This window comes from Schistocerca cancellata, chromosome 9 (genome assembly GCF_023864275.1).
Source record: "Schistocerca cancellata isolate TAMUIC-IGC-003103 chromosome 9, iqSchCanc2.1, whole genome shotgun sequence".
Taxonomy (NCBI): Eukaryota; Metazoa; Arthropoda; class Insecta; order Orthoptera; family Acrididae; genus Schistocerca; species Schistocerca cancellata.
The window spans coordinates 312,356,673-312,376,318 of record NC_064634.1 but is presented as its reverse complement, the minus strand read 5'-3'; the positions used below and the strand labels follow the sequence as shown (position 1 = coordinate 312,376,318).

Here is a 19,646-nt window from a genome sequence, read left to right as displayed (position 1 = left end):
GATAAATGCCTCATTGACTCATTAATGCAAGAAAAGAGGCAAAACTGTCTCTCTCTGAACTATACTACAGGCCTCCAGTCAGCTACTGCCTTGTTTCTGTGCAATTGAGACACATGGCCTTTTGCAAGCTGCCCGCCTCCATACGTCTATTGCATGTAATGCCCATGGCAATGTTCACATGGAAACTGGTTGAATTGGACCTACATTAACTGACTGCAACAATTACTGTTGGGATTGAAACCAATTGTCAATGACGGGATGTGACACCTGTCTCCATTTCTTGTCAGTTAGGATCTTTTTATAATGACTTTAATTATGCAGCATTACATAGTTGAAAGTGGCATACCACTCATTCTGGATACATTGTAGAATCTGTATAGATGAATCAACAAACTGGATAAGTTTGATTAGTGTATGCTCATGAGCATGTCCAAGCATGATAGCTACTGTTGTTTGTTTAGGGTGTAAAATGTCATTCTTATCAACAGCTTTACAATTACCCATGAGATGGAGAGAGTTAAAATATTTTACCAACCAGAGAAGCCACAGGAAAGCAAGTAAGGAAAGGTGGCTGGCTGATCAGGAATATACACTAAGACAAAAAAATTGCAAATCATGAATGAATTATCCAAATTGAACCCATTGTAACTTACCAAACAAAAGCATTGGTACATTGATAGAAACAATAACAACAACAAACACAAACACAAACACAAACACACGTGGAATGAGGGAAACATTCCACGTGGGAAAAATATATCTAAAAACAAAAATGATGTAACTTACCAAATGAAAGCGTTGGTATGTTGATAGACACACAAACAAACACAAACACACACACAAAATTCAAGCTTTTGCAGCCTAAGGTTGCTTCATCAGGAAAGAGGGAAGGAGAGGGAGAGATAAGAGGATGTGGGTTTTAAGAGAGAGGGTAAGGAGTCATTCCAATCCTGGGAGCGGAAAGACTTACCTTAGGGGGAGAAAAGGACAGGTACACACTCTCTCTCGCGCGCTCTCGCGCTCTCAAGCGCGCGCACGCACGCACGCACGCACGCACGCACACACACACACACACACACACACACACACACACACACACATTGTTAAAGACAAAGAGTTTTGGTCAAACTCTTTGCCTTTGTATGTGTGTGTGTGTGTGTGTGTGTGTGTGTGTGTGTGTGTGTGTGTGTGTGCGCGCGCGAGAGAGAGAAAGAGAGAGAGAGTGTGTACCTGTCCTTTTCTCCCCCTAAGTTAAGTCTTTCCGCTCCCAGGATTGGAATTACTCCTTACCCTCTCCCTTAAAACCCACATCCTTTCATCTCTCCTTCCCTCTTTCCTGATGAAGTAACCTTAGATTGCGAAAGCTTGAAGTTTGTGTGTGTGTTTGTGTGTCTATCAACATACCAATGCTTTCGTTTGGTAAGTTACATCATTTTTGTTTTTAGATATATATATACAGGGTGTTACAAAAAGGCACAGCCAAACTTTCAGGAAACATTCCTCTCACACAAATAAAGAAAAGATGTTCTGTGGACATGTGTCCGGAAACGCTTAATTTCCATGTTAGAGCTCATTTTAGCTTCATCAGTATGTACTGTACTTCCTCAATTCACCACCAGTTGGCCCAACTGAAGGAAGGTAATGTTGACTTCAGTGCTTGTGTTGACATGCGACTCATTGCTCTACAGTACTAGCATCAAGCACATCAATACGTAGCATCAACAGGTTAGTGTTCATCATGAACGTGGTTTTGCAGTCAGTGCAATGTTTACAAATGTGGAGTTGGCAGATGCCCATTTGATGTATGGATTAGCACGGAGCGTTGTATCGAGACAGATTTCCAGAAAAAAGGTGTCCTGACAGGAAGACGTTCGAAGCAATTGATCGGCATCTTAGGGAGCATGGAACATTCCAGTACTGGTATGGCTGCTATTCTCCCATGGAGACGATCGTAGAGATGCTGGATGTAGTCCTGTGGAACGGCTTGCCATGCCATTTCCACGTGGCGCCTCAGTTGGACCAGCATTCGTGCTGGACGTGCAGACCGCGTGAGACGACGCTTCATCCAGTCCCAAACATGCTCAATGGGGGACAGATCCGGAGATCTTGCTGGCCAGGGTAGTTGACTTACACCTTCTAGAGCACGTTGGGTGGCACGGGATACATGCGGACGTGCATTGTCCTGTTGGAACAGCAAGTTCCCTTGCCGGTCTAGGAATGGTAGAACGATGGGTTCGATGACGGTTTGGATGTACCGTGCACTATTCAGTGTCCCCTCGACGATCACCAGTGGTGTACGGCCAATGTAGGAGATCGCTCCCCACACCATGATGCCGGGTGTTGGCCCTGTGTGCCTCGGTCGTATGCAGTCCTGATTGTGGCGCTCACCTGCACGGCGCCAAACACGCATACGACCATCATTGGCACCAAGGCAGAAGTGACTCTCATCGCTGAAGACGACACGTCTCCATTCGTTCCTCCATTCGTGCCTGTCGCGACACCACTGGAGGCGGGCTGCACGATGTTGGGGCGTGAGCGGAAGACGGCCTAACGGTGTGCGGGACCGTAGCCCAGCTTCATGGAGACGGTTGCGAATGGTCCTCGCCAATACCCCAGGAGCAACAGTGTCCCTAATTTGCTGGGAAGTGGCGGTGCGGTCCCCTACAGCACTGCGTAGGATCCTACGGTCTTGGCGTGCATCCGTGCGTCGCTGCGGTCTGGTCCCAGGTCGACGGGCACGTGCACCTTCCGCCGACCACTGGCGACAACATCGATGTACTGTGGAGACCTCACACCCCACGTGTTGAGCAATTCGGCAGTACGTCCACCCGGCCTCCCGCATGCCCACTATATGCCCTCGCTCAAAGTCCGTCAACTGCACATACGGTTCACGTCCACGCTGTCGCGGCATGCTACCAGTGTTAAAGACTGCGATGGAGCTCCGTATGCCATGGCAAACTGGCTGACACTGACGGCGGCGGTGCACAAATGCTGCGCAGCTAGCGCCATTCGACGGCCAACACCGCGGTTCCTGGTGTGTCCGCTGTGCCGTGCGTGTGATCATTGCTTGTACAGCCCTCTCGCAGTGTCCGGAGCAAGTATGGTGGGTCTGACACACTGGTGTCAATGTGTTCTTTTTTCCATTTCCAGGAGTGTATTTCAGTATTAGCAGAGTTAATCCATTTGGGGAACCGATTTCCAAAAAATTTACATTGTTTAACACCAAACCTCTCAATTCTTCCCATTGCTTTGAAGTGGAATAAGAAACTCACACACACAATTACTTCAATGTAAACAAAATATCTGCACCAAAACAACAGCAAATAATGACTAAACTCACTGTATAAACAAGAGATAAGCTACCGTAAAGCTTTTGCAGATAACCCAACTTAAGGGACTAAAAAGTTATAATAATGAAACAAATGAGAGCAAAAGTTTATTTTTAACAGGGCTGAATGTGTGCCATGGGGATGTCGTGGTGTGTGCAGCCACTTTTAAATTCCTCTAATTTTGGTACTTTCTGAGGCCCATTTTCCTGGAAGTAAACTTTTTCTCATTTAGAAAACTACAGAGAATTATTTACGACAAAAATTTAAAAAATCAATTTTTTTGACAATTATTTATGTACAAGTCCTCTCAAATTGAGTACAGGCCTGCTAATAAACCAGCTTATATCCTTTTTATCATTTATATAAAAGACATTGAGTTATAATATGGCAAATTGTAATCAGTGCATCATGGGGCTGTGTCCTACTTGAACATGTGTTAAGCAGATTACATCACTTCTACAAGGCTGGAGTGAGGCATGCCACAGCCTTATAGTTCCTTTTATTGATCACAGCTTGTTATCCATCAATGGAACCACTCTTCCTCCACAAAGGCACATGACAGACTTTCTCAGCAATGACATCATGGCGTGCACTGGGATAGGACAGCAGATTACATCCAGAATGGTACACGCCTCCTTGGCTGTGGTATCAGCTAATTCATTCCCATGAAGCCCCATGTGCCATGTGTAATGGAGCTGATCAGTGCACCTATTTTTGTCACAGACTGGAGAATATGGAACTTCCTTTAAATTAATGAAACAATCCAATGGAATCAAAATCTTAACTTTGTATTTATTGTAATTCTGATAATGTAAGTTAATCTTATATTTTTGTAAACAGAAATTTTATAAATTTGACATTCAATTAGAATTTATTTTCAGAAAACATAATTATTTTTCATATCCAATTTAATTCAAATTTGTGATCATATTTGAAAATATGAATGTCATTTTATAATTTATTCTGAAAAATAATTTGACAGTAATTTTTAGAAGAACTAATTGTGTATTAATATCTTTGAATGTAAAGTATCAGGACTTCATCATACTTTGTGAGATCACTTGGCTGAGACTGTTTGTATTATATTTGTTCTTCGAGTCAGTCATTATGAAGTTGTTGTCAAATCATATTGTCATAGCGACATGAATAAGTCACTGTCTGTTGAAGTAATGAGTTGATTGTAGCAGAATGGAGAGTAATTTATAATCTTACATTGACATCTGAAATGAAGAAACTAAAGGAAATTATGAAGAAAATGCTGAATATTCAAACGTCAAGCAGAAAACCCAATCGTACCACTTAGATATTGTTTCCTGTTAGTCATGTTTCCAATGAGCTATGTTATCAGCAAGGAGCTACAATAATCAAATGAGCAGATTATTTTAATTACTATATCAAACTTCCTTCTTGCTCATAATGGCTGCACTGTACTTGAGATGGTATTCCTAGTAAAGTTCATGGCAATAACTGATGATTTTTAGAAGGAATAGAGGTTCAAATGGCTCTGAGCACTATGGGACTTAAATCTGAGGTCATCAGTCCCCTAGAACTTCTAATTAACCTAAAGACATCACACACATCCATGCCCGAGGCAGGATTCGAACCTGCAATCGTAGCAGTCGTGCGGTTCCAGACTGAAGCACCTAGAACCGTTCAGCCACCGCAGCCGGCAGGGAATAGAGGTTCATAATACCTGGTACTCAGCTGAATGATACCTCCTTTTGTTGTACTTGATACTGGAGAATGGCATCTTGTATGTTGTGGATGGTTTTATCTGCTGGATTGGTCTCCAGAACACTAAGTGAGTCAGAATTGATCAGAAATTTCAAACCATGATCCTGTTTCATCTGATCCAAAGTTTTATGAATCACAGAGTGTACAGCATCAAATATAGTAAACACACTAGGCAGGCAGTTTCTGAAAAGACAGGTGGAAGAAATGGTAAACCAGCCAATAATGTCCTCCATTTGGATCCATCAGTATGGTGCTCACTTAAAATGCTAAAAATACATTCTCAAAACTACAGTCTGAAGTGAACAGTTTTCACACTGTGTCAAGTCTAAAATTATCCTAGGTTTCAGTAACAACCAGTGTTTTGCTATGCACCAATCCTTCCTCTTTATCATAGATATTCCTGGATCCTTTAAATGCTGCTTTGTCCATACACTGAACAGTTTCATCCCTGATGAACAGTTGATGTACAGTCGTTCAGGGGTTCCATGGATGCTAATACTGTAGGGAATGGTACATTCCTTCTGCCATTCTGTCATACATCTATGACTGTCTGGTGCCAGTTCTATACCACCTGCAGCACTCAAAAGCAACCAGTATGATCTTTTCCCTTGGTGGTTAATATTTTGTCTAAAGAGTTTACTACTAGTTTCACATTTTAAATCAAGTGGATGCACAACATGCCTATGTTACTTCATGCTCAAAGTAAATAAAACTGTATATAGATGTGATCAGTTACTTGAGAAAGTTTCGAATTTGAGTCATGGCAGGAAGTTTTTGTGATTTGATTGGCTAAGTTGATGAGGTAATGATGAAACTTAAGAATCTCATATCATAATTTATGTGTATTGTGAAACAAATGAAAAACGTGAATTTTTGCATTATCATTATCAGGTAATTTGTTTGTAAGTATATTTACATAAAATAATAATGCAGACAACGAAATAATCTTTGAGAACCTATCCTGTAAACAATTATATGTCTGTGTATATGAATTCGTTAATATTTTATAATGATTTTGTCTTAACTTTTAACTACGTTTTATTGTCAAAGCAAGCTGACATGTATTGAATTTTCTGTCAGTGCTTGGCGGAACATGACATCAAAATTAAATTCAGTTGTTCCTTGTTACTAAGTAGTAAGATAGCTAGATTACATCGTTACAAAGAACACAAATTTCAAACCAAAGTTTGGTGTCAAACTCCAAAGGTCTTGTTGATAAAATTAAAGAAATAGAAGCCTCACCCACTTCTAAATTTGTTCACATGACATCATAACTTTATTTACAAATATTCTCACTGATGAATGTGCAAAAACATAAATAGATCTTTTGCACAAATCTTAACTAATCTTGCAGGATTATGTTACATACTATGCGCTTCTCAAATATGTGTGAAATACATTTATTTCTAGTTTAAAAACATGTACTATAGATTCTGATGACCTAGTTATAGTTTTCTTCTCTTAATCCTATATGAAATGAAATTTTCATGGACAATTCTGAATATGTTTTTCTTACAAAATAAGTCACTGAGTTGCAAAAATTAAATACTGGGTCAAGTGTGTGGATAATGAGTTTATGGACTGGTACCACTAGACAACTAGATACATAACAACAACTTTAGGATTCCCACCATGATAAGTCACATCACAATGGAGCTGGGAGGCTCTCCTTTAATTTTTTTATCTTCACAATAGGAGTCACACAACAACAGCTGCATTTTACAGTACCAAAAGCATCTCAACTTTTTTATTCAAGGGTAAAAACAAATTTCAATCTTTGTCAGAGAATGACATGAATAAAATCACGTGCAAGCACTGTAGAAAGTATAACTAAGTCAGCTAGACAGACCTGTGGCAGTAAAGTTATCAGAACATTAAAGAAGCTGGGTACTAGGAAAGACAGATTCAACCGTTTGCTGAACATCTTTTGACAGAAATTGATGTAAATTTCTTTTCTTCCCTCTGTTAACTTAAGTTTCAGTTATGCATATATTAGATTACAATTATAAGTTCAACTTCATTTTCCATCTGTTTTAAATGGAATGATATCCATACAAAAATCTCCCTTTTTTTCATTTTCAGTCATAGGTTCTTCCTATGTGACATACAAATGTAATACTTCCTTGTGAACACTGTCAGAGAAATCACTTTTCGTATCTTCTATAGAAGTAATACCTATGCAACTCTCACATTTGGTATGCATTTGTGACATTTGGTTGTAATCTGATGATAGCTTAGGGAGTCAAAAGCCAGTTCAAGTCCAAATAAATAATATTTTGCAGAACATTAGGAAATTACTTCTTATTTAATATTACAATGACATGTCTTAATATCATTCTAACATGATCTTCTGATTAATAAACAACTGTCCACATAACCACAAGAGCAAGTAGTGTATCTTCCAAGTTTAGATAATTTTAAAGTTTGTCTGCAAGAGTAATTTTCAAGCCATTTTCTTCAAATGACTGTTACAGTTGAATAGTGTTGTAGTGTGCTGCTCTATGTCAAATGCTCCAAAATAAGAACAGGTGTTACAAGTAAAGTGATGCAGTGACCAGTTCTGAGTTAGACACATGGTCACTAATTAGTAGCAATTTTTATTGGGAGATATAATTATTGAAATTACAAATGCCTCATGTGATGCATAAGTTTACTGTCTTTTGTGACTTGACTTCCAATTGCTAACATTCAAAGAATATAATAATTTTTTCTAACACACACTATTTGAATACTTAAATGATTTTGTATGGAATCTAAATTTCACTACAACACCATGTGGTAGAAACTCTTTTAGATAAACGTCTACCATGTTCCTGCAGAAAGTGTCACTCTCTTACCTTTTTCAAGCTGTGTGAAGCACTCAGCAAGGGATGTGACGGCATGCTGTGGTACACTAAACACCAGCCTATCAGCAAAGCTTTCCTCCAGAGATGCATCAGGGAAAAGCCCATTGACAAATTCTCTGAGGTCGCTGTGCCTGTCTGAAGACGGTGTCGTCGGTGTGCGGTCCCCACCACGCAGCTTCATCTCTAGTGTGTACCCAGCACCATATAGGTTCTTAAGGTGTTGTGTTGAACCAATGCACCTTTAAATTATAAGAATTTCATCAGTATTTTATTGGCATGTTAACTAAACTATCAATATACTGGAATGAAACTAGTTAAAACATGTCATAGAAGGAAATTTTAATAACCCCTCCTGACATACAAATTGGTGATATAGACATATCAAAGTGTAATGTCACACATGTCCAGCATGTGCATCTGTGTCAGGAATATGACCAACTTCTTAGGCCCATCACATGAGCTTTTGTAGTGAGCCAAATGTAAGGCTGCCCTGCAGTCAGTTGCTGTTGTATATTTTCCCTCTTCCTATGGACTCTGAATGCCAGAACTCTTTACTGTGTGTATAGAGCTGAAAATATTGAACTTGTGGTCTCTACCATCACTAGCCTAGATAGGACTTTTATTATGAAGTACTTATATCGGACTATGTCGTGGTTGGAATTCTCTGGATCTCTTTCACATTAATTTCTATTTGTGGCTTAGATTAATACTTTGCCAAGCACTATTACTGTTTGTTTCATGGACTAACTGACAATTTAAGTTTTTGTTATATCAGTTATTTATGTTCAATAAACTTTTGTGGCCTGCCGTGAGTGTGGGTTACAATAGTAGCAATAAGATGGTCACAGTTTTGATCCACTGAGTCCTATCTTGGAGTGCATGGCACAGAGCACATCTCATTGTAACAGTTATTAGGGTTTTTTCCCAATTCCAGTCACACATGGAGAACAGGAAGAATGACTGTTTAAATACCTCTGTGCATGCTGTAATTCATCTCATCTTTTGTTCACGATACCTGTGGGAGTTATCATTCAACCTTAAGTAGGCTTTCTTGGGATTCTACAAGTCTATCTTCAAGAATCTGCCAGTTTACTTCTTTCCACATTTCTGTGACACTCTCCCATGGGTCAAATAAACCTGTGACCACTCATGTTACCCTTCTCTGCATATGTTCAGTATCACCTGTTAGTCCTATCTGGTATGGGTCCCGTACACTTCAGCAATATTCTAGGATGGATTACACAAATGATTTGTACAATCTCCTTTGTAAATTGAGTGCATTTCCCTTGTATTCTACCAAAAAACCATTTAAAAAACAAAAAACAAAACAAAAAAAACATGCATGTGGTAGCAGCAAGGATTAAATTTTTACAATATTACAAGACTGATAATGTAAACCATACAGTTTGGACTGCAGAATTGCAGGAGTTGGGTCAAAAATGTACATATGTGAAAATTTAATTCACAATGATGTGATTCACTTCCCATGGATAAGGTGATCTGCACACAAGCTTTAAGACAGTTGGTTCCTTCCTTCCTGGCTGAAGGGCTACAAATCGTATTTGCATTTGAAATATTGCAAGTGATGTAACAAACTTTTAAAGCAAACTTCATCTTACATGTGGCTCAGAGTTGTAAGGAGCACAGTGGGTTTCTGTTGCAGAGTCAAAAGTGGTAAACATATTGTGTGTAGTCATTCTAACTGGCCTCATTCTTTGCAATCCTTGACTAGGGCATGACCAACTGGTCTCATTCTCTGCAATCCTGGACTAGTATTAGGCACTTTTTGTGGCAATACACTTTGTTTTTCTTTGGATGCCAAATAGGAATGTCCACATTGTGAGGGTGAGTGATGTGACATTTTCAGCAGTGCTCAAGTGCTGGTGGCATAATAAATTTTAGTACATGTGGCAGAGCATGAGAATGGAGCCAACTACAACAGCCAAAATAAATTTGGAAAGACAGGTGGATGGGAAAAGACCGCAAGGAACACCTTGAACCTGATGGATGGACTTGATTAAGGGTGATCTAGTGACCAGAGGATGGACAGTGGATGATGTACTTTGTCAACAGGTGTATTTGGACAGGATGAAGTGGAAGAGGCTCATTACCAGTACCTGGGAAACTGGAACTGTTAAATGGCGATGATGATGATTATGATTATGATGATCACATGTGGCAGAGCAAAACATTCCACTGACTTTTCTTTTTGATACTGGTGCATTGGTCTCAGTGACTTCCATATCAATATTTTTCAGATATGTGCCTGTGAATCACTTTATATCTCCTCCATGTGGAAAGATGGCAATCTATTCTGTTTCATATTGTTATTGAATACAAACAAAGGCTGACATTAAAGGAAATCCACAGCACAAAGCCTTTTTTTACCACTTGACAACTGTTTTATAACCAAACTGATCTGTGTAAGCAATTTTCTGTGACTGTTTAAGAATGATCACAAATGTTTTCAGTCAGAGAATTATGACAGTCATTAAGAGGGACATAAAAAGTAATTCCCAACAATTTAAAATTTACATGGAATCATTCTTTACAAAAAATTAGAAAATGATATTTGCTTTCATTTACCTCAGTTCTCCTTTGACCATTATACCAACTCTTGAACAAAGAGCATCTGCCTCTTCCATGGAATGTGTTGTGAGGATTGCACCTCTGGTCCCCTGAGAACAGAAAATTTCTCAATCATCTAACATGCTCTAACACATAATCATTATTCTTAAAGTGGAGGCAAGTGCAACACAGTGAAATAGAAATTAAATTTATCTGCTCACTCTTCTAGTACTCTAGAAGAAAAGTTTGATATGGTGTTCAAGTTGTTTATAACATTCACTACATTTTCTTGTCCAGAAGTAGCAAGTAACCAACTTTCTAAATCAATTCCTCATCACATCTATCCAGATTATAAATTTCCTTTGAGGAAGGAAAGTGTCAGTACCGAACTGAAATGGAATACAATGCCATCTATTTGATGCGCATAATATTGTTTATAACACCTAGCATCCATCATTCAAACTATTCTACATTCACACCTAAATAACACATGATTATGTAGCAAAAATATCTGCACTGACCTGAAAACTAGCAAGGATTGTATCCCACAGAAATCTCTTTGAGCGAGGGTCCATACCGGTACTCGGCTCATCCATCAATACGACACAAGGACCACCCACCATTGCCATTGCAAAGCTAAGCTTGCGGCGCGTTCCACCTGAACAGTGTTGACTTTGCTTATTAGCATGTTCATGGATCTGCAGACCCATCAGGTACATGTCCACCACCCTGAAAATAGCAGTTATAGCTGAGCACAATTAATTGTTTCATCAGGTATTAAGCAGGCAACTTGTTTCACACAATGTACTTTTGATTCATAGTCTGGAAGGAGAATTTCAACACAAGTTTCTTCTGCTGACTTTTAAAACATTTAAAGAACTCTGTATTTCACACACAGTGATGAAGACCACCATTGGGATGCTTACAGATATTTATTGATTTAAGTATTTCATGCCCTATTAAGAGAGTAGTTATTACAAACAGAAGAGAGAGGATCAGCTGTGACAACACACATAGAAGGAAGCAGAAACTAACTGAAGACTTTTGCGAAAACCCACAGAAGCCTCATAACAAAATTGGCAACAAGACTGCAGATTAGAATTACCTGATGATATTTCAACTACATGCACATTTTGTCAGGGAACACTTTGTTCTGATAACCTACAGGACTTTTTTTTATAGAAGTAACAGTAATTTTTGACTGCATTGTGGGAGTAAATTATGAAAGTACTTATTGAAATATAGTAAAAGAAGTAATGTAGGGGAAAAAATAATAGATCTGTTTGAAACAAGAATAGCGGAAAGTAGAAGTTCAAAAGAATAGCTTTTTGTTTTTCAATGGGAATGGAATTATATGCTGTAGGTAATGTGTGTAAAAGAATAATGTAGTGTGGAATGTTTGTTCATAATGACTATTCTATTAGTGAAATTGTAAACTGTATGACTTCTGTTTAAGTTTAGGTATGAGAAACTTTTGTCAGCGAAATATGATGACTAGAAGCAAAACAGTTTATTATACAGATAAAACAGCAAATTACTGTAAGAGACAGCTGGAAATGTTAAAGCTTTTTTAATTTTGAAAGTGAGATGATAATGTTTTGTTTCAGATTTATGGAACCATTTTTGTAAAAAATGCAAATAACAGACTGGCTGTATCTTATTTTTGTGATTAAAAAGAAAAAGTGAACTAAAATTTTATGCAGATTTCTACATTAGTTTTACACAAGTATGAATTTTTTTAAAAAAGGAGGAAAGAAAATTGTAGTAGTTGAGATTGTTTTTCTGGCAGATTACTTAGTTGTGGTATATATTTGGCTGCATGCAGCAATTTCCAGTTGTTCTGATCCAACTGCACTTATGTGATTGGATGTATAACAATGAACTGTCATTCCAGTATGACTAAATCTACTGTAGAATATTGATGAGGATTAGGTCTACAGTTTTGGTATGATTATTGAATGCAAACATTCCACATTTGGCTGTTAAAAACTTTTATTTATTCTGGTTGCAGTTTTGACATATTGTCAAGCATTCTGGGATGTTTAAACTCACTCTACAACATTTCTTGGGGAAATGCATGATGCACACTTTGTTGCCTTACAATATATTTATTCACAAAATATATTGTAAGACAGAAAAGTGTGGACCGTGCACTTCTCCAAGTGTATCGACACTGTTGACAGTCACCTGAAAAAAATTTCGATCTACAACAATAAGTCATGTCACACTGCAACATAGTTCCCAGCAGTCTGAATTCAAATACAATATGGAGGTATAAGTCTTCCCACTGTTTGCCACATCATGGGAGCACTTATCATTTAGTTACTACAATAATAAGAAGTACAATACTCATGTAGACAATGTGGTGGATGGATCACAGTGGTGGTAAAATGACAAAGATGTAAACATATAAAGAGGGTGTGCTTGAGAATATAACGATATTAGTGTGTAGAGTCAATATCATACAGTTTGCAGAATTTATACAAACAAAGGACAATTGCAACAGATGAATACATGAATATAAAAGTAATAATCAAATAAAATCAAGGATTTAAAAGTCAGGTAAGTAATATCCACATACATAAGTACACATAAATCTAATTGTGAAATTTTAACTGACACACCATTTAGTAAAACTGAACTGACTTGCCCAGCCACACGAAACATTGTAAATCATGAGTGTAACAGGATCAAGAGTCCTACATAAAGTTAAAGATAAAGCATGTGCATATAGACACGCGTGAGGTGTCATTCCTTGCATCTTATGTGCTAGTGTAAACATTCTCATTTAAAGTAAGTAACATAATTTATGTAGGAATAGAGAAGACAACTCTCCGAAAGGCAGAATTGCTGCATTGTTGATAGGTACACAAACAGAAGATACAGAGCTTTGCTAGCTTTCCGAATGCACTTCCTTTTTCAAGCACACAAACTGAAGGAAGAGCATTCTGAAAGCTAGCAAAGCTCTGTACCATCTGTTTGTGTACCTATTAATGACGTAGCACTTCTGCCTTTCAGTGAGTTGTCTCTTTTATTACTAAATAATTTGTAATTCTCAACCAGAGCTTTCTATACAAAGTAAGTAATAGACAGACATATAAGTATATGTGCATCTAATCACAACTGAAATATTTCTTATTAAAAATGAGGTAACTACCTAGTTACAGTAAATAATGCCAACAGAATACAAAGATAAAAAGAGGGTAAAAAATCAAACAATGGAAACTCCATATTGGAATGTCAACAATACAAGGAAAAGGATAGATTGCATTCCGGTCCAATCAGCCGGAAATGTCTGTCATGTGCATGAGGCAGAGCCCCCCCCCCCCCCCAATAATGAGTTAAATAATTATTATGGTAGTAAGCAGGTTAACTGAAAATGTGTTGTGTGAATCATGATAGTGTTATGGTGCTGTGGGCACACTTAGTATTTGTACTGGTGCGCAAACCTTCGGGTAAAGTCTGGTGCCAGCTGGCCAGCGCTGCGACCATGGTGCATCAGAAGGACTGGAGCAGAAGTGCCTGTAACCCTCTGCCTTGTGTCACCTTGACACTTTGAGATATTACGACGCTGTGGATGTATAAAGCCCACCCTGCTGTCGCAGTCATTCAGTGTGGATAGTTTTGTTCAGTGCATGTCGCAGACATGTTTAGTGTTCCGACTTTAGTGTCTAATGGACTATTTTATTCGACTATATTTTATTTGTTTACTTTAGTCTCTTAGTGTATTGTGAATTAAGTTTGCAATGGATAAATTTGTTACCAAAAAGGTCCGCTTGGAAGTTGATAATACTGCAAGTCAACCTCCAACAATTATTGTGTCATCAATTGCTTCATCTTCTTCAGGCGAGAACCATTCACAGCCGAAACCTCGGCAATCCAGTAAGGGAAGATCATTTCAGAAGTCTTGGTTGATCAAATATACATGGCTAGAATATGAAGCGTCTACCGAAAAAGTTTTTTGCAAAACCTGCAGAGAGGGACATGCTAAAAATCTATTACAATTTTCTTAAAAAAAAAAAAGATGCATTTACTTCTGTAGGGTTTTCTAACTGGAAAAGGGCTTTGGAAAAATTCTGTCTTCATGAAAATATCTTTATGCATAAAGAAGGTGGGTGTGCTGGAACTAAATTCTATCACTAATTGAAATGTGGCCTCCCAATTGAATGAACAGTTAGATAGTTATATGAAGAAAGGCCATTTAGTTCTTGAGACAATTTTTACTACCATGCAATTTCTATGCCGACAAGGACTAGCTATAGGAGTGCACGAAGACGTAAACTCAATTTTTTTTCTACTGTTGGAACTCCAAAAGAATGACATAACTGAGTTTAAAGATTGGTTAGGGCGTTAGGGGTGTAAGTGGATGTCCCACAATATTCAAAAAAATGGTTCAAATGGCTCTGAGCACTATGAGACTTAACATCTATGGTCATCAGTCCCCTAGAACTTAGAACTACTTAAACCTAACAAACCTAAGGACATCACACAACACCCAGTCATCATGAGGCAGAGAAAATCCCTGACCCCGCCACAATATTCAAAATGAGATCATTGATCTACTAGGAAAGTCTGCATTGGCTTTACTCAAGAAGACTGAACATTTTTCTATTATGGTTGATGAAGCAAGTGATCCTTCGATTTACAAACAGGCGTCGTACTGTTGATGATTCCTTAATCATCAATGAAGACTTTATTGGCTTATACAGGACCCCCAATACTGAATCATAAACTCTGTTTAGTATTTTAAAACGACGCTTTTGTTCATCTTGATTTGTCAATGGATAACTTAAGAGCACAGTGCTATAATGATGCCTTGAATATGAGAGGTATGCTCAAAGGACTAAAAAAAAGTTAGTTTTGGATATACAACCAAATGCACATTATGTGCACTGCAATGCTCATAGTTTAGACTTCACAGTTATAGACAGTCTCCGCCATCTTATGTCTATGAGGGATATTATGGTTTTAGCCAAGGCCTTAACAAACACTGTAAGGAGGAGGAGGAGGAGGAGGAGGAGGAGATTAGTGTTTAACGTTCCGTTGACAATGAAGTCATTAGAGACGGAGCGCAAGCTCTGATTAGGGAAGGATGCGGAAGGAAATCGGCCGTGCCCTTTCAAAGGAACCATCCTGGCACTTGCCTGAAACGATTTAGGGAAATCACGGAAAACCTAAATCAGGATGGTCGGAGACAGGATTGAACCATCGGCCTCCCGAATGCGAGTCCAGTGTGCTAACCACTGTGCCACCTCGCTTGGTAAACACTGTAAGGGAATCCAACAAAAGGATGGGACTTTTCAGAAGCATACACTGTGAGAGCGCCAACGACCAAGCTCGTCTAGGACCCCTTTGCCCGACTTGATGGACTAAGCGAGCTTCTAGTATCTTGTTGTTGTTGTTGTTGTTGTCGTCGTCTTCAGTCCAGAGACTGGTTTGATGCAGCTCTCTGTGCTATTCTATCGTGTGCAAGCTTCTTCATTTCCAAGTAACTACTGCACCCTACATCCTTCTGAATCTGCTTAGTGTATTCATCTCTTGGTCTCCCTCTACGATTTTTACCCTCCACGCTGTCCTCCAATACTAAATTGGTGATCCCTTGATGCCTTAGAACATGACCTACCAACCGATCCCTTCTTCTAGATAAGTTGTGCCACAAGTTCCTCTTCTCCTCAATTCTATTCAGTACCTCATCATTAGTTGCATGATCTACCTACCTAATCTTCAACATTCTTTAGTAGCATCACATTTCAAAAGCTTCTAGTCTCTTCTCATCTTTATTGCCTACGTTTCACATCCATATATGGTGACACTCCATACAAATACTTTGAGAAAAGTACACTGACACTTAAATCTATAATCGATGTTAACAAATTTCTATTCTTCAGAAACCTTTTCTTGCCATTGCCAGTCTACATTTTATATCCTCTCTACTTCTACAATCATCAGTTATTTTGCTCCCCAAATAGCAGAACTCATCTACAACTTTAAGTGTCTCTAATTCACTCAGCATCACCTGATTTTGTTAGACTACATTGCATTAGTCTCGTTTTGCTTTTGTTGATGTTCATCTTATAGCCTCCTTTCAAGACACTGTCCATTCTGTTGAACTCCTTTGCTGTCTCTGACAGAATTACAATGTCATCGGTAAACCTCAAAGTTTTCATTTCTTCTCCATGGATTTAAAATCCTACTCCAAATTTCTCTTTTGTTTCCTTCACCGTTTGCTCAATGTATAGATTGAATAATGTCGGGGATAGGCTACAACTCTGTCTCACTCCTTTCTTAACCACTGCTTTCCTTGTGTGCCCCTTGGCTCTTATAACTGCCATCTGGTTTCAGTACAAATTGTAAATAGTCTTTCACTCCCCGTATTTGACCCCTACCATCTTCAGAATTTGAAAGAGAGTATTCCAGTTCACATTGTCAAAAGCTTTCTCTAAGTCCACAAATACTAGAAACATAGTTTTCGCTTCCTTAATCTATCTTCTTAGACAAGTTGTAGGGTCAATATTGCCTCACGTGTCCCAACATTTCTATGGAATCCATCTGATCTTCCCAAGGTCAGCTTCTACCAGTTTTTCCATTCGTCTGTAAAGAATTCATGTCAGTTTTTTGCAGCAGTGACTTATAAAACTGATAGTTCAGTAATTTTTTTCTCCTGGCAATGACATCCTCCTGAGTAGTCCCCACCCGGTGGTCCGAATGGGGGACTATTTTACCTCCGGAATATTTTTCCCAGGAGGACACTATCATCGTTTAACGATACAGTAAAGCTGCATGCTCTTGGGAAAATTTACAGCTGTAGTTTCCCCTTGTTTTCAGCCATTCACAGTACCAGCCAGCAAGGCCATTTTGGTTAATGTTACAAGGCCAGATCAGTCAGTCATCCAGACTGTTGCCCCTGCAACTGCTGAAAAGGTTGCTGCTGTCTGGCCTCTCAACAGACACCCCTCCATTGTGGTTGCACTTACAGTATGGCTATCCATATTGCTGAGGCACACAATACTCCCCCCCCCCCCCCCAACGGCAAGGTCCATGCCTCCCCCCCCCCCCCCCAATGGCAAGGTCCATGGTAATCTAGAGAATATTGAAAAACTTTGAAGAACTTCTAGAGTTTTTTGATACATTTTCTGCAGAGGACAAAACAGAGCATGTTACAAATGTGCAGGCTACCCTGAGTCAGTGTTAGAATCCAAGAAATTTCTTTTTATGTCTTTATTGCCATGCAATGAACCCAGTAGAGGATGTCAATGAAAAAATTCAACGCCCTCATCTAAGTGTTGCTGATCCGAAAAAAGTAAATGAGGGCTCGATTTGTATATTTCAGCTTTTTCAGAGCTATATATTCATTGCTCTGTAATAGTCTATAACCATGATTATTACTGTAAATTACATTAGCTTTTTATGAAAATACTGTGCGTGTTTATGTTTTGTTTCTTTTTTCAAAGTCAAAAAATGTGTCAGACTTGTTGAGTTTCCCAAAGTGTCTAGTTATCGAGAGTCCAGCTTTCAGGGTGCTAAAATGCTTAAAAAAACTTCAAAACTCACTATTTATCATCTAAAATTTAGATAGCAATATACCCTTATATTGCAGTGGGTAAAAAATTTTAGGTGTAGATCTAAGGTAGCAGTCCACACACATAAAACAGGTGCAACAATCATACAAAAGTGTGATACCATGTAAATGAAGCACAAATGTCAACATGCCTATGAAGGATAAAGCAGGTACTAATTATCAATAAGTATGCCATGGTCTAGATTACTTGCCAAAACTGACAGTCCACAAATTCCAACTATAATTAAGCACACCATTCTGTAAGATGTTCCTACAACAGTCTAAGAATGGTCAACTCCTCATGGTCAGGGTTCACAGTCATGTAGAATATTTTAAGGGACATCATATTCACCATTGACTGTAGAAATTATTTATTTCACAATTGCAGCTTCGGCCTTTGGGCTGTTTTCAAGTGGTGCTGCAAAAGACTGTGCTTCAGCACATGTAATATTTTAAAATCATCTGACATGTATACATGACATTGCCAAAAATAATCCTTTCACACTGGAAACACAGTAGCATCAGATTTCAAAGTCCTGTACATTGTGAAATGTAAATTACATGAATTTTTGCCAATTTTAACATTCTTCACATAAATAGCTACAAATCAATGTTCTAACACACTGTCTACATGTGAACTATGGCCAGTGTCCATCATCCCTCAAAGTTTGTAGCATTATCAAGGAATCACATTGTACATATAATATCTTTGTAAACTCAAGCTCACACACTCTGTATGTTTATATTTTTGTCATTTCACTGTCATTGTAATCCATGCGCCACATTAGCTACATGAACACTGTACTTTGGTGCACATAGTGCATATTGCTTTTACTTTCATGTTAGGTGTTTGCTGTTGTTGCATTAGATACATGGTGTTGGCTCAAATGATGTGTGGAACCATGAGTATATTTATACCTCCATATGTCTCCAACTTCAGACTGTCAGGAACTATGTTCCAGCATGTCACAACCTAATGTTGCAGAGTGAGCTTCAACACCTTACAGTGCTTGACAATGACTATATGTCAAAAAAATCACAATAAATAAAAATTTTTTACAGCCAAATGCAGGATGTCTACATTCAATAAATCTTTTTTGATATTGCAGTTGCTACCATAGAGCAAAACAGACATTTCTTTCTATTTTTTTTTCAGAACTAGTGATTTGACATTGAGCTGCAGTAGCTATACTTTTATGTTATATGAATCATTCTGTAGTGACCAGCCAACAGCCACATTATATAATCACTGTGCAGAAAAATTATTTCATCTTAAATACGCAGATTTATATGAGGTGCAGCCATTGATGTTACACAACTTCAGGGAAAGTGTTTGCTTGATGCTTCAGTTTAGTGATGAGAAGTCATGGGTTCAATACATCCCTGCAATGGAATCGCCAAGTTCAGAAAAATGCTTCTACTTTAGGTATTAAAGTGTGGCTGACTTGTAAGATTTGTTTCATCTTCAACACAGATGAAATAAATGCGATATTTTCAGTGAAAGTGTCATGGAAGAGAAATACTATACACAAAGAAGGACGAATGAAGACCGAAAAAAAGATTTTCCACAATGCAATTTTCATAACAGATGGAAAGCATCACAGTAATGGA

The 19,646-nt window shown here is 38.4% G+C and overlaps 1 protein-coding gene across 2 annotated transcripts in view; it reads right to left on the bottom strand.

Moving 5' to 3' along the window:
- The window catches only part of LOC126100161 (cholesterol transporter ABCA5-like), a 337,905-nt gene that overhangs the window by 7,676 nt on the left and 310,583 nt on the right, over positions 1-19,646 (bottom strand). For both annotated transcript variants that reach the window (XM_049910704.1, XM_049910705.1), the window contains 3 exons: positions 10,999-11,206; positions 10,496-10,587; positions 7,901-8,148 (listed from right to left, as the gene is read on the bottom strand). In XM_049910704.1, coding sequence (XP_049766661.1) covers positions 7,901-8,148; positions 10,496-10,587; positions 10,999-11,206 — 548 coding nt within the window. The remainder of the gene's footprint in view (positions 1-7,900; positions 8,149-10,495; positions 10,588-10,998; positions 11,207-19,646) is intronic.